General features: G+C 40.2%; 1 protein-coding gene across 1 annotated transcript in view; it reads left to right on the top strand.

Annotated features, from left to right (window-relative positions):
* TFE3 (transcription factor binding to IGHM enhancer 3) overlaps window positions 1-15,119 on the top strand; it is a 49,523-nt gene that overhangs the window by 30,097 nt on the left and 4,307 nt on the right. The window contains exons 2-7 of the mRNA XM_081934723.1: window positions 2,909-3,022; window positions 7,960-8,173; window positions 9,394-9,669; window positions 9,828-9,917; window positions 11,676-11,793; window positions 12,136-12,192. Of these exons, the coding sequence (XP_081790849.1) occupies window positions 2,909-3,022; window positions 7,960-8,173; window positions 9,394-9,669; window positions 9,828-9,917; window positions 11,676-11,793; window positions 12,136-12,192 (869 nt within the window). The remainder of the gene's footprint in view (window positions 1-2,908; window positions 3,023-7,959; window positions 8,174-9,393; window positions 9,670-9,827; window positions 9,918-11,675; window positions 11,794-12,135; window positions 12,193-15,119) is intronic.

Here is a 15,119-nt window from a genome sequence, read left to right as displayed (position 1 = left end):
CTTGGTTTAGAAGTTTTCCAATTTGATGTGGACACAGCTTATCTACATGCAGACCTAGATGAAGAGATCTACGTGAGAAGCCCTCCAGGATTCCGAAAGCAAGAAGGGGATACCTGGTTTCTGAACAAAAGTCTTTATGGTCTGAAACAGTCAGGTTTAATGTGGTATTTATGTCTTACTGACAAACTAAATTCAATGGGCTTTATTAAGTCCGAAACTGATGAATGCGTGTTCACAAAAAGATCTAACAATGCATATGAGATAATTCTTGTTTATGTTGATGATATTGTTTATATTGGTCCAAATAAGAAAATGAGTGAGATTTTTGCCAAAAGTTTGCAGAGATACTTCACACTAAAATCTTTAGGACACATTAGCACTTATTTAGGTGTTCAAATTGAAAAGACACAGAAGGGGTTTAGTCTTTCACAAGAGGAGAAAATTGACCACATTCTACATCATTGCAACATGAAAGATGCTAGCACAACAAAGACACCCATGCAAACAGATTTTCACAACTTAACACATGAACTAAGTCCTGAGTTCGAGGATCAAACACTTTATCGTTCAGTCATTGGTTCACTATTATACATTAGTAGTTGGACCAGACCTGACATCGCACTTAGTGTTAATCTTTTATCACGACACGTAGGTAAGGCAACACAATTTCATTGGTCATGCATTAAGAAGTTGTTGAAATACCTAAAACACACTAAGCACATGAAGTTATTGCTAGAACCAACACACACTGATCAACCAAAGTTGATTTGTTTTGCCGACGCCGACTGGGCGAGCGACAAGAAGTCACGCAAAAGCACTTCTGGTTACATGATGTTCCTAAATGGTTGTCCTGTTTACTGGCAAGTGAGAAAACAGAGTTTTGTTTCATGTTCATCTACTGAAGCTGAATATGCTTGTGTTTCAGATGCTTGTAATTCTCTAACGTGGTTTGATGCTTTGATCACAGATATCTGGACACGTCCGATTCGACCAATCACCGTGATGGAAGATAATGTATCTGTTGTTTATATTTCTGAGTCACATTTTACAGGTTCTAGGTCCAGACACATTGACATTCGTTATCAAAACACAAAGCAATTAGTTAAGCAAGGTTTTGTTAAATTGCAATATGTTTCTACACATGATCAGATCGCAGACATGCTTAACAAACCACTTGCCGCAAATCAACACGAATATCTGCGAAAGAAGATGTGCCTTAATTGATGATTTGATGACGTCAGCCCAGACTAGCAAAAGAAGGGGTGTCACGATGTTAAAAAGTTTGCTAGGCCTGAACTGCCTAAACTGACACTCAAGAGTTAAACTAAGAAAGCTTTATTGCGCAGGTCATAAAACAAAAAAGGGTTCTTATCTGAAAGTGATTTATTGCGCACGCGTTACACATTCCAAAATTCCTCTCTTCTTTGTTCGGCAGCCAACTTTTGGCTGACGAAGCTTTCATTATCAAAATGTAACCAATTAGTTATTTTCTGTTTTATTTTATTATTAAAGTTTGTTTATTAATTAGAATACTTTTAAAGACTTATTTTTCTCAATATCTCAAAAGATATGCGGAAGGGAATCAGCCACGGTCCATCGGTCTCTAACAGGGTGTTTTTTCCCCTGACACAAAAAATAATAATCTCAAATTTGTAATGTATCGGATTATGATTGCTAGCCAGTTATCCTAATTCAGTGATGGCGAACCTTTTAGACACTGAGTGCCCAAACTGAAAGGTGCGTGGAAGCCTGCATGCCCACACATGCGCGTGCACTTGCATGGATGTGCATGCACACATGTGCAGATATGCACAGCAGAGACCCGAAGACCAGCTGGCTGGTGGGAGGCGGGGCATCCCAACATTGGCAGCGCGGCAAGAGGTAAGATCTTTTTCTTTCATGAGCTTCTGTTTCATTGTTTGCAGAGAAACAGAAGCTCACGAAAGAAACACCACGGAGATCTGACCTGGGGTGATGGTACACTTGCCGTCAGAGAGGGCTGTGTGTGTCATCTCTGGCACGCATGCCATAGGTTCGCCAACACGGTCCTAGTTCATGAAAATACTAAAAATAGACAAGAAGCACTTCTGTTTCTTGAAAATGACAGTGCCCTGTCACATCACCAGCAATATGATATCCAAACAAACAAATGAATTCGTAATTAATCCATTAAAAAAAAAACAACCAAGTTTTCGCATGCATTTAACAGCTCTGTGTTGTCTGTCTAAGGATGTTCCTCAGGGCAGGAGCTCTATTCTGGCACATATTGAACCTCAGATGCTACAGGAAGGAAGAGTTCAGCTCTGACATTGATTATAGCATGTGGGGAAAGAATATAGATATAGGACAAGGGTAATTAAAAATTGTAGGCCCTGAAGCCAAGAATAGTTCTCAAAATAAGAATTTGAAACTAGAAGCAAACATATAAATATAGACTCAACAAGGTTGGAATAATACTGGGTGATCTGTCCCAGGTAACAGTGCAGCAGTTAACTTCTGAAGACCAAAGAATATTTTTAAGGATAGGCCCATGTGGTGTGTGTTACAGTAGTCCAGTTATACAACTATTAAAAAAATGGGTGGCCTTGGCAGGTCTGTTTTATCTAAGAAAGAATGTCACAGGGCTATTAAGCAAACATCAATGTCTCCTGCTACATAGAGAATGGTTTAGAGCAGGGGTCTCCAACCTTGGCAACTTTAAGCCTGGCGGACTTCAACTCCCAGAATTCTCCAGCCAGCTGGCTGGCTGGAGAATTCTGGGAGTTGAAGTCCGCCAGGCTTAAAGTTGCCAAGGTTGTAGACCTCTGGTTTAGAGGAGCTAAGTCTCGGTTTATTGGCTGAGATAAATCTTAATTGTTCAAAGAGATATAAGCATTGTGTCTTAATCCTTGTCTGTATTTTCAAACAGCCTCAGCTCTGTGCCTCCAGAGTCTGGGATCGTGGCTGACATTGATTTGGAGAACATCCTCTCTCTGACCAGCGACAATTTCTACGAACTCAAGAGCCAACCCATTGGTGTCAGGTAGGAAGAGCGAAGCACAGCTGTCACGGCGCTCTGTGAAGCTGTTATCCTTCTGCCTATCAGTTACTAGGGAGGTGGGATAAGATAAAGGGAAGGACAATTTCTTTCTTTCTTTTTTTTTTATTAAAAGAGTTTTGTACAAACAAATTTTCCCCCTTTTCACCCCCCCCTCCACACAATATAAATCTCATACAAGACAATTTCTGATCAGATCAAATGACATTATGGAGAGGATTTTCCTTCTTCTTCTTTTTTCCTTTTAAGTGCCGTTCATTCATTCTTCTGGCACATTTTATCCTGTCACTTGCTGGTAGATTACACAATCCTTCAATTCTAGGCTTTCAAAATAACATATGTAATTGTGGGTGCTTCATTTATTTATCATTGGCCTTCTCAGGTTTTACAGTCTTTTCTGCTAAACGTCAGAGACCACCTGAGATAGTTTAAATTATGACTTTTAAAGATGAGATTTTAGATTGTAAGAAAACCTGTAAGAAAAAGAAAGGAAGGTAAGGAGATTCAAGCTAAGGATAAGATAATCTTGTTTCTTTTGTTAATCTCCTGCATCAACCAAAATGGCTGTCACATAATTTTTTCCCCAATGCTTGCACACATTTAGTTACATAAAATTCAAGCAATACCAGATACTTCCATTGGCATAGTAGACTTTTGTCTAGCATTTAATATACAGCATTTTTATTTATATTAAAAGTAAAACCTTATTCCCCTGAACTTTAAAATGGGTCAAACATTCTTAAATTGAGTTTGACTTAGTTTCCCAAATGATCTCTTCTAATTATGTGAGTTTCTTTTCTTGTAGCATATTAAACATTAACTTAACTTTATTCAATTTCTAGACTGCCCCTCTCTCAAAAGAGACTCGGGGCGGTGAACATTGAATTTCCGCAAATTCCTAGCAAGTAGCCATGGCAATTTAGAACCTGGATATTTCTCTGTTCTTTATCTGAAGCTCTGATATCAGTGGAATCATCTTTGTTTAAATATACAAGAACATTTTTAGACTACAGCATATTGCCATCATAAAGCAGTTTACAACAGTAGTAGTAGTAGTTGCAAGGTTGTGGTGTAAGAATTATGTTAAAGGTTGGATGATTGAGCTTTGGCCAAAGAAATTGGTGGTGTGGTGATTGTTCTTTGATCCGTGTTAACTTCTGGATTTAGTAAAATTGTCAGTCTTTTAATGCAGGGGTGCCTAGCCCTTGGTCCATGGACTGGCATCGGTACGTGGCATGCCAGGAACTGGACCGTGCAAACAAACGAAGCCTCATCTGTGGTATGCAGCCAACATGCAAAACTATGCCCCCTCCAGTCTACCGAAAACCCTTTCTGCATGGAACCCGTCCCTGGTGCCCAAAAGGTTGGGGGCCACTCTTTTAATGCAATTCAAATAATAAGAAGGAAAATAGTTGAGTCAAGGGAAAATCCATATTTCATGAACTTGTTGCTGATGTATCAAGATATCTAGCTTGGCAAACTATGTGATGAGCTCTAATGCAAAGCAAAGTTACCCTTCATGTTTGTACTTACTGCCAAATTACCTTTTTATTGTGTATCATATTGCACTTTATCCAGTGGTGGGTTGCAAATCCCGTTCTAACCAGTATAGTTGGAACGGGGCTGGCAGCGTCCTCATGGACACGCATAGGTGCGTGGTGTGCACATGCGTTCAAGTGCCTCTGTGATGCTCCAGCTGCTCTATGGAGCATCGCACAGGTGCTGTACGTGCCATGCGCCAGCGCAGAAGCCTTTAAACTCTGGTAAGGAGCTCGGGCGGGCAGGTGGACCCTCCGGAGCACCGTACCGGAACGACATCTGGTGCTCCGGGCTGGCTCTGGTACGCCCGTACCAGGGCGTACCTCCTGCAACCTACCACTGATTTTATCCCAGCTTCACAGTACATTTCTTTATACCCAATACTATGTCAATAGTAGTAACTGTGAGAGGGATCGTGGAGTCCTAGTGGGACGGTCACCTAAATATGAACCAGCAGTATGCTGCAGCTGCCAAATATGCCAATATAGTTATAATCTGCATAAACAGAGGGATAGAATCAAGATCATGTGAAGTGTTAATACCACTTTATAATGCCTTGGTAAGGCCACACTCGGAATTCTGCATTCAGTTTTGGTCGCCAAGATGTAAAAAAGATATGGAGAGACTAGAAAGAGTGCAGAGAAGAGCAACAAAGATGATTAGGGGACTGGAGGCTAAAACATATGAGGAATGGTTGCTGGAACTGGGTATGTCTAGTTTAATGAATAGGTGGACTAGGGGACACATAGTGGTGTTCCAATATCTCAGGGGCTGCCACGAAGAAGAAGGATTCAAGCTATTCTCCAAAGCACTGGAGGGCAGGACAAAATGGAATGGATGGAAACTAATCAGGGAAAGAAGCAACTTAAAACTATGGAGAAATTTCTTGACAGTTAGAAAAATTAACCAGTGGAACAGTTTTCCTCCAGAAGTTGAGAATGCTCCAAACACTGGAAGTTTTTAAGAAGAGATTGGATAAGATTTGTCTGAAATAGTATTTTCTGCCTAAGCAGGGGGTTGAACTAGAAGACCTCCAAGGTTCATTCCAATTCTGTTACTCTCTTCTCTTCTGTTCTATGTGCAGTATTTACAGGAAAAGTTCCTTCAGATCCCTCCCAGGAATTTTTGGAGGTTTTTTTCTTTCTCTTATTGACAGAGTTCTGCTTTCAGGAAAGATAGGACACTATGAGGAGTAGAGTAAAGAAAGGACTTTGACCTGAGGAAATTATAGTTGTAAACAGGAGCGAGATGAGATCCCAGAGAGGAATATGAGTCAATAAAGTCATATGTTTTATTTTAAGCAAAGGGGGATTTAGAGTGCCTCTTCCCTTAATATGTGGAATTGTAACATCCTGCAAAATGCGATGTGCGCGCAATGCATATACACTTTAAAAGAGCGTCGGAAAAGGTGAAGGAGAGCAAATTAGAGACATTTAAGAAATTTGTTGATTTGAGTAAAGATATCCCTTTAAACAGGAATTTGACCCCAAGCCACTCTGGTTGCTGATCAGCTTTAACAGGAACTACTGTGTCACCGGGATGACTATGGAAGAGCTGAAGGAGGCGGTGGGAGACAGAGTGTTGATCCATAGAATGGCCAAGGGTCAACTGAATGGTTGACCACAATGATGATAGTATCTAAACCCTCAAGATTCTCTTCCCCATCCGAGAAGTTTGAGAGGGTTTTTTCCTTCAACACCCCCCCCCTTTTTTTTTTTGAAATTCCAGATTCTATGCAGGCACCCCATCCCACATCTCAGTTGCCTTTTTCCTAGTTTGGAATAAGCAGCAATATTGTTCTCAATTTCTGAGCAGCCAAGAGTCTTAGTAACCAAAGGGGCCGATTTTGCAAGACTATAATTATAAAATACATAATAAGAGTGTGTTGCTTTTAAATGCCCTCTGAAATTTTTTTTCAACTGGAAACTACTGTATGCGCTAATGTACATGTCCCCTATTTTCCATTTCCCATTTGATGGGATTGAACAGAGTGGAAAGCACCTCTGTTTTCAAGCAACTATGACTCCAGCTCTGTTTCAAAAACTTCGATTTTAAAGTTCTTTGAAGCATATGTGTCTTCTCTACTGGTCTCTGGCAATTCTAGAAGTAGCCAGAATAGAGTAATGGTTAGAGAGTTATACGTAGGTTAGAATTAGTGTTTAATATTTCAAATGTGATAAGGTCTGATAATGTCTTTTCATCTATGTCAATCTGCTCAGTGAGGCTAAATATATGTGTGTGTGTTGTGTGTGTTGTATGTTGCCTTGGAGAAAAAAACAAGTTAAATTTAAAAAAAAGTAAGGCAGTAATATAACATTGCCTTATCTCACTGCGTTTTCTTCCAAATGAAGTTCTTAGCAGCCCCCTTTTCTTCCTTCAGAACCATCTATTCGTAGATATCAATGGAAGGAGGGAGGGAGGGGGGGTTTCTCCTTCACTTGGCCATGATTACATGTAGTTGTGAAATAAAGTTTCCTAGGGAAAGCCTATTTTGGTCATGATTGATTCTGTATTATCAAGTTGGTATCAACTCTTAGCGGCCCCGTAGAGTCATAGACAGAATCTCTCCCTGAGGATCTGTCCCTAGCCAGCTCTTTCAAGTCTTTGAAAAGACTTTACCCCACAATAACTGAATCCATTTACTTACTTGCTTACTGGTCATCCTCTTTCTCTCTTTCCTTCCACATTTCTCGGCATCGGAGCCTGGACCAAGAGCTAGGTCTTCACGTAGTATGCAAAATAAGATAATTTGAGCCTGGTTGTTTTTTGCCTCGAGAGAAAATTCTAGGTTGATTTTGTTGGGCGATGCATTGGTTTCATTGAGCAAAATATTCTCAGGAGCTGGGTCCTTGACGGCTGTTGTCAGCCTGCAACCTGACAACCTAGCTCAGGGGTGTCCAAACTTGAGAACTTTAAGACTTGTGGACTTCAACTCCCAGAATTCCCCAGCCAGCATGGCTGGCTGGGGAATTCTGGGAGTTGAAGTCCACAAGTCTTAAAGTTCCCAAGTTTGGACATCCCTGAGCTAGCTCAACAATTGCCTTTAGTGGGCATCAGGAAATATATGATGTATCTCCTATGTAAACTATTTTAGTGCATCATTGCTCCATTAGTGGAAAGAAAGCTTTATCTAACAAAAGTCTATTCTAATTATGCTCAATGTAATAGCCTGCTTTACTTATTTATTGCATTTCTGCTATGCTACATTCTGACAAGTCCTGGCGGATTACTTAATATAAGTAAGTAATGTACAGGTATTTAAAGAATATGTCCCACTTGTATTCAGGAGCTGGTCTTCTCTTAGCAGTGAGGCTTCTTTGGAGAATTTACTGGCCAGAGCAGCAAAATGATTCTGATGGTCTCTCTCTCTCTCCTTCTTCCAGCCCTCCAAGGGCCCCAGCTCAAAGTCCTAACATGTCGTCCCGGGTTCTACTCCGGCAGCAGCTCATGCGGGCACAGACGCAAGAACAGGAACGTCGGGAGCAGCAGCAGGCAGCCCAGTTCACTCCTGCACCCGCTGCATCAGCCACACCGGCTATTTCTGTGAGCTCACTAGCTCGCCCTGCACCTGCCCAGGTGCCTGTGGAGGTATTGAAGGTAAGAGAAAAGAGGAAGCAACTCTGCATTGGAGGGAAATCAGGTTTCATCCTAGCAAAAGGAGGTAGTTAGAAGAAGAAGTTGGTACCATGTCTTTGAGATTGAAAGGCCATCTGGAAGGGATTCTCATTCACATGAAATATTTTCATATTTACAGAGGATACACAATAAACTGGAACTGCTTTTGGAACTCTAAGGTAGCTTCTCTGCCCTTCCTCTTATTTTAGATCATAACTGCTTGGCCTAAGTGCTCTGTCACCCAATTCCATTTCCTTGCATCCATATCACTGTAGTCACGGGACAGAGTAACATAGGTTCCTTCTCCATGCAAAAGTCTGAGAACTGCATTCTTTGATCTGGTACACAGTGTATATCTTATTACATTGGACATCCATAGTTCAACATTTTTGGCCACTCTGAACAGGAATTCTGGGAATTGGAAGTCCAAACATCTGGAAGGCCGTCGAGTTGGAGGAAACTGTGTTATTTATTCCTTGTGTTATGTTGCAATTGGCTCCTGAGGTACTTAGAGTCCTGTTGCCTTCTGCAGCAGATGGATGGAAGGCCACAACTCCTGGAATTCTCAGCAACACTCGTCTTGGCTAGAGAATGCTGGGAGTTGAAGGACACACTTCTGGAGGGTGCCCAGGTGGGGGGGATCTATGTATTAGGTATTCCTTTGGACAGCAGTGATTGGCTACTGAGACGCTAGTCCTCCTGTTGGACAAAAGGAAAAGGACATCGATTTATGTCAGTGTTCTTTATGTCATCTGTTTGTAAATATCATTTAAACCAACACAAAATACATTGGCAAATTCTCTAAAAATAGATTTAAGATCAAGCTGGCTGGATGTCCATTTTCCTTGCCTTCATATCTCCCGATGCAAGGCAAGGTGCAGTGGCACCTCTTCATCTTCACCTCTGTACATTTGAATTCATTGGGAACAGCGTGGAGGATTAGTTGTGGCAGCAGTCTTGGCCTGGCAGGCATAAGCTTGACTCCTTCTGTTAATTTGATTACATTTGTGTGCATAGCTGAGGGTGAGGTTCATATTCAATTTGCCAATATTTAGGGACAGAGGTAGGCTTTCAGCTTGCTAGGTTTGGTGCGTTGCCTTCAAGGGTTTCTGTATGCTTGGAAAGCTGCAAATAATTGAATGGCATTGCCTAAGTGATGGTTGACTCATACATTCCCCCCTCTTTTTCTCACTTGAACTCAGGTTCAAACCCACTTGGAGAACCCCACAAAGTACCACATCCAACAGGCACAGAGACAGCAAGTCAAGCAGTATCTTTCTACAGCTATGGGGAGCAAGATGTCAACACAGGCATTAACCGGAAGTAGCCCTGGTGCTCCCACCTGCTCCCCACAGGCTGTTTCAGGTCCTGAGCCTGCACCCGGTTTGGCTCACCAGCAGGGAGTGGCAGGAAGCACTGGCAGTGCCCCCAATAGCCCTATGGCGATGCTCAACATTGGTTCCAACTCTGAGAAAGAAGTGAGTAGAAATTCCCTTATCACTTTCACCTCTCCTATTCCCACAGCCTTTCTTTGCCATCTCCCTCCATTTTGCTTGTTGAATATTTCCAGTAGCCTCCTCCCCGCTCCCCCAACATGTCAGATATATCTAATCCTGCATGCTCTCCTGTCTGTCAGATTGACGATGTCATTGATGAGATTATCAGCCTGGAATCCAGCTACAATGAGGAAATCCTGAACTATGGTGGCTTGCAGATGCCCAGCACTGTGAGTAGTTTTTGGTTAAAAAAAAAAGACATATGGATGCTTAAAGAAAAGCAGAGGTGGTGGGAAACCTAGATTTGGAAATTAGGATGGAACAGGTAATTTTTATTTTATGTCCTTGGTTTAAATAGGAAAAAAAAACTTGTGACATCATAAAGACTGACCAATGTATGGTTTACATTTTCATAGACCATAGGTTGACTTCATCAAATGGAAGTTGATAGCATGAAAAGTACAGGTAGTCCTCAACTTACGATCACAATTGAGTCCAAAATTTATGCTGCTAAGTGAGAAATTTGATGTGAGTTTTGTCCCATTTTACGACTTTTCTCGCCACATTTGTTAAGTGAATCACCCCAGTTGTTAGATTAGTAACATGGTTGTTAAGTGAACCTGGCTTTCCTATTGACTTTGCTTCCCAGAAGGTTGCAAAAAGATGATCACATGACCCCAGGCACTGCGACTGTCATAAATGTGAGCGGGTTTTCAATCATGCAAATGTAAATCACATGATTTTGGGACTGCTAGAACGGTCGTAAGTGTGAAAAATTGTCGTAAATCACTTTTTTCAATGCCGTTGTAACTTTGAACGGTCACTAAGTTAATTGTTGTAAATTGAGGACTACCTAAGGGAGTGGCAGCAGCTTATACCTCCTCCCACTTTCTTTTTTCCTACTTAAAATACAGGATTTGTGCCCAAAATTTGTGGAATCTATTGCATTATAATAAAGAATGTTGGTGCCCAATAGTGACTATGTACCTTGGGTAACTAGAGCTGGGGTGGGGGGGGGGGGGGAAGCTCCTGTAAAAACCAGAAGGGGGAAGGTTATTTGACCCATTGGTCTTTACTGTGCCATGAGATACTCTTATTGGTTTTGATCCACCAGACTAGTAGGATGACTGCTCTGCCACTCTTCAAATAGATTAATTGCTTGGTATAAAATGTGTTTGAGAGATAGTGAGAAGCAAGTAAAGTACTATAAAAACAACCATTTTGAAAATACCAGTCATTTTTCCTCACTAACACAGTAGAATCAAGTAAACAAAAAAGATAAATAAGAATAAAAATGTTTTTATTTTAACCCTAGTGCTTTAAAAAGTACGTCTCCAACCCCTCCAAGTGGTTGGTTTTTTAGGCATTCTTAATAAATATCATTCACTAAAATTAACCTGTTACTGAAGATGTTTTTACATTTTATATATTTTTATCTTCTGTTTCGATGTCAAAGGAGTATAGTAGCGATAGCACTAGCACTTAGACTTCACGGTGCTTTACAGCCCTCTCTAAGCGTTTTACAGAGTCCGCATATTGCCCCCCAACAATCTGGGTCCTCATTTTACCCACTTCGGAAGGATGGAAGGCTGAGTCAACCTTGAGCCTGGTGAGATTCGATCTGCCAAACTGCTGGCAGCTGGCAATCAGCAGAAGTAGCCTGCAGTACTGCACTGTAACCACTGCGCCACCGTGGCTCATTTATTTCTTCATGAGAGCATCCTATTGGTCATTAAGATAAGCCAACATGAAGTAGTGAACAGAGTGTTGGACTGGACTGGGGAGATGTAGACTCAGACCCCCATTCAATGGGAAACAAGCTCCCTTGGGGTCCATCCATAGCTCTTAGTTTCCAGGTACCGCCTTCTGATTTAGATTGGGAGGTCTCAATTAGAAAGGTAGATTAGAAAGTAGGCATCTCACAGTACAGCAAACCTTCCTGAGCTGCTGGCCTGGAAGTCCTTTCAATTATTTTCTGTTCTCCGCAGCTACCAGTCTCGGGAAACCTCCTGAATGTATATGGGAACCCAGGAATAATGGAACCAGCTGTAACTGTCAGCAACTCCTGCCCGGCTGACCTGCCCAATATCAAGAGGGAGATGTCAGGTACTTAACTGGAGGAATTGAAAACATGCCAGAGTTGAGCATGTTGCAAGGAATGAACACAAGGATATAATCAGAGTTGACTATGGTAGGCAAAGCGAGAGTTTAGGATTTGCTCCCCAAATAGCTGCTAGGAGATTATGTCTCTTTCTCCACACAGGAGGAAAGATCAGTGATTTTTTTTTCCCTTTTAAAAGTTGTAAGAAGGGTTTGGGGTGTATGGCATCATAATGCTACCATATCTGGCATCTTGATTTCCTCTAGTCTCTAGGCCCATACAGAAAGTAGCTGGACATGGTGGGTAGCTTTATTATTATTTCTGTCTTATTTTGTGCCCCTTTGCAGAAAACGAAACCAAAGCATTTCTGAAGGAAAGGCAGAAGAAAGACAACCACAATTTAAGTGAGTGACGTCTTGGATGAACTATCTGTGGCTTTCTATTTTGGCTTTGAAATGGATATTTCAGTACTGAGAAAAGGGGCAAATATCTACGAGACCCCTCTATATGTGCTTATTTGCTCATTTTGGTAAAAGAAAACTGAGTTATATGAGGTCAGGGGTGTTTTCTCCTATCTCTCCTGATTGGCTTTTCATCTTCAACATGATGCTTTTGAATAGGGACTCCAGAGCTTAAAACTTACAAATTTCTACAAGCAAAGCAGGTGCTTTGATCACTAAGTTCCAATCTCTTTCAAATCAGCAGGACTTTATTCTGAGTAAAATGAGCAGGATGTAACAAATCAGTTTTTTTCTCCCTCAAGTAGGGGAGTTTCATCAATGTGTGTGCGTGCCCAAAACAGAGAGAATGAGAGAAAGAAAACCAGTAGTAAAATTTGGTGAAATTGGATATAATTATTCTATATTGGCCTGGTTTATGGTCTCAGTATTTTTGTGCAGAATTGGTTTGGTCTGCTTGCTTGCTCATCTTAAATTTTCAAAGCCTCAGAGTAAGATTCAAAATTTTGCAGAACTCAAAAGATAGTAGACTTGATTTTCTAATTTTAAATTATAGTATAATAAGCTATCCATCATGGACAACAGAATGACACAATCTCTGAATAGCGTAATTGTATTAGCAGTTATAATGGTGCTGGTGTGGCCAGTAGACCAGTCACAAGTACTGTTTTTATGATAGAGAGAAACAAAGAATGGGAAAGGACTTATAGTAGGGCAAAGTATGTTAAAATTTGTAATCTTCTACAAGTAAGAATAATCTCAGCAATTTCAACTTATCTATATATGACATGTTACACAGCAAGGCTGATTCATACAGCTTCCAGGAAAAGAGTCAAGAAACTAATTAAAAACAACAGATGAAATGTCTTGAACAAGCAAAATTCTCCAATGTTTTATATTAAATATTAACAGCCTAGCATAAATATTTAAATAGTGGCTAATGGTTGGGAAAGGAGGGAAGGGGAGAATTCAAAATTCCCCTTCACAATATCTTTACTTAGGTTCTATTTTTCATCTGTCTTTTGTATCTTGTTTTCTTCATCCTTTTGTAATATTTAACGATATGCAATATAGTAAAATACATATTTTTAATCAGTTAAGCATTCCCCTCTATTTTAATTAGGGTGTTAAATTTTGGTAGAAAAGAAAATGTATTGGGCGCTTTCTTGGAAGAAGAATTTACTTTCCCTTTTTTGTGAAATAAAAAATTATTTATTTTGTGTCCTGCCTTCCAAACATCAGACCTCTTTAACTGAATGAAAACCCATGTTCAAACTTCTATGCAGCATCAAGATTTTTTTGGAAATCCTTTTTAGGTTTAACATTTTTATTGGATTATGGAATAAAATAAGATACCAAATAGGAAAGTAAATAGGAAAATGATGGGGAGGAAGAGGGGGAAGAGAAGTGAGAAGTGAGGATAAGAAAAAAAAAGAAAAAGAAACATTAACTTCTGACTCTCTCTGTTGCAGTAGAGTAGAATAAGGCATTGGCATCAAATCACAACTTTTTGTATTTTTATAATAATATGAACAAGCCATTTTTATAAAAAAATCTATCAATCTAATTGGTAAAACCCAAAATCAAAGTTTCATTCTTTTCCACTTCAAGCACAATCTTCAAAAGTAGTCTCTCCAAGTGGAAACAAAAGTACTTATATTCTTTTATTTAATCAAAATAGTCAGTTTTGCCATTTCAGCCAACTCCATCAGCTTGTGCAACTATTCGCCCATGTTAGGAATCGCAGTGTCCTTCCATTTTTGTGCATACAATAGTCTTGCTGCTGTCAACATACTGTATATAGTAACAAAATTCCAATTTTTTTCTCCAGGTCTTTTTCTTTTAGACCCAAAAGGAAGAATTCTGGTTTCATCTTTATCTCCATTTTCAAAACTTTCTGTATTAAAATATGAATCATAGTCCACAATTTTTTTGCTTTACTACATGTCCACCATAAATGAGAAAAAGTCCCTTCTTTACTTTTACACTTCCAACATTCATTTTACATACCTTTATACATCTTAGATACTGTAGCTTATCTGGTGTTAAATACCAATGATGCATCATCTTATGCACATTTTCTTTTACGTTTTTTGGAAATCCTTGAGGAAATCCTTTTCATTGTGAATAGTGAAGTTAGTAATAGTGAAGGTTTTAAGCTGAAAGATCCAGGTAATCTAAGATCCATTATTGTTGAAAGCAAAGATCAAGTGACTTCATTTGAAAATGACTTAAATTAACCAGATGTTGGCTTGGAAGCTAGGGATACTATACTAGGTGGGCTTGTGAGAAGCTAATTCATGTGGAGAGCGGACTGTGGAAAACTTGGTTTTGACCTCCTGCAGTCCAGAAGTGGCAGAGAGAGTAAAATGATATGGCTACCAGGCATATAACACTGGAGAAGCCTGAGGTACAATAAGCAGCTGGGCCAGCATGTAGGAGATGCCTTGGATTGGCCTATCAGTCATTAAGTGTGTGTGTGTGGGGGGGGGGGATTGGTTGATACATTCCTTTCTTTCTTCTCTCTCTACCCAGTGTTGCATTTTGTTAAACATTTTTCTGTGCTAGATCATGGGGCCCTATCATTCAGCTGTGTTTAAGGTCCAGGGCAAACTCAAGATTTTATGCAAACACAGGAAAGATTCTGTGTGCAAATTCAGGAAGGATCTGATGTGCTTTGTTGGAATATGGCACATTCCTGAATTGATTTCTATTGATATTCTTTCAATAGAGGTGAAAGTACTGACAACATAATGCATTTTGATGGAAGGTCTTTTTTGGACAGAGACAGTCAAACATCAATGTTCCTGTGATTTCCAAAAAGAAAGACACCAGCTATAAAGCTATTATGCCCTGCATGGGTCAAATGCAAT

This window comes from Natrix helvetica (genome assembly GCF_964273705.1).
Source record: "Natrix helvetica genome assembly, chromosome: 1".
Classification (NCBI taxonomy): Eukaryota; Metazoa; Chordata; class Lepidosauria; order Squamata; family Natricidae; genus Natrix; species Natrix helvetica.
Note: the sequence above shows the minus strand (reverse complement) of the source record. Positions and strands in the feature narration are given on the sequence as shown.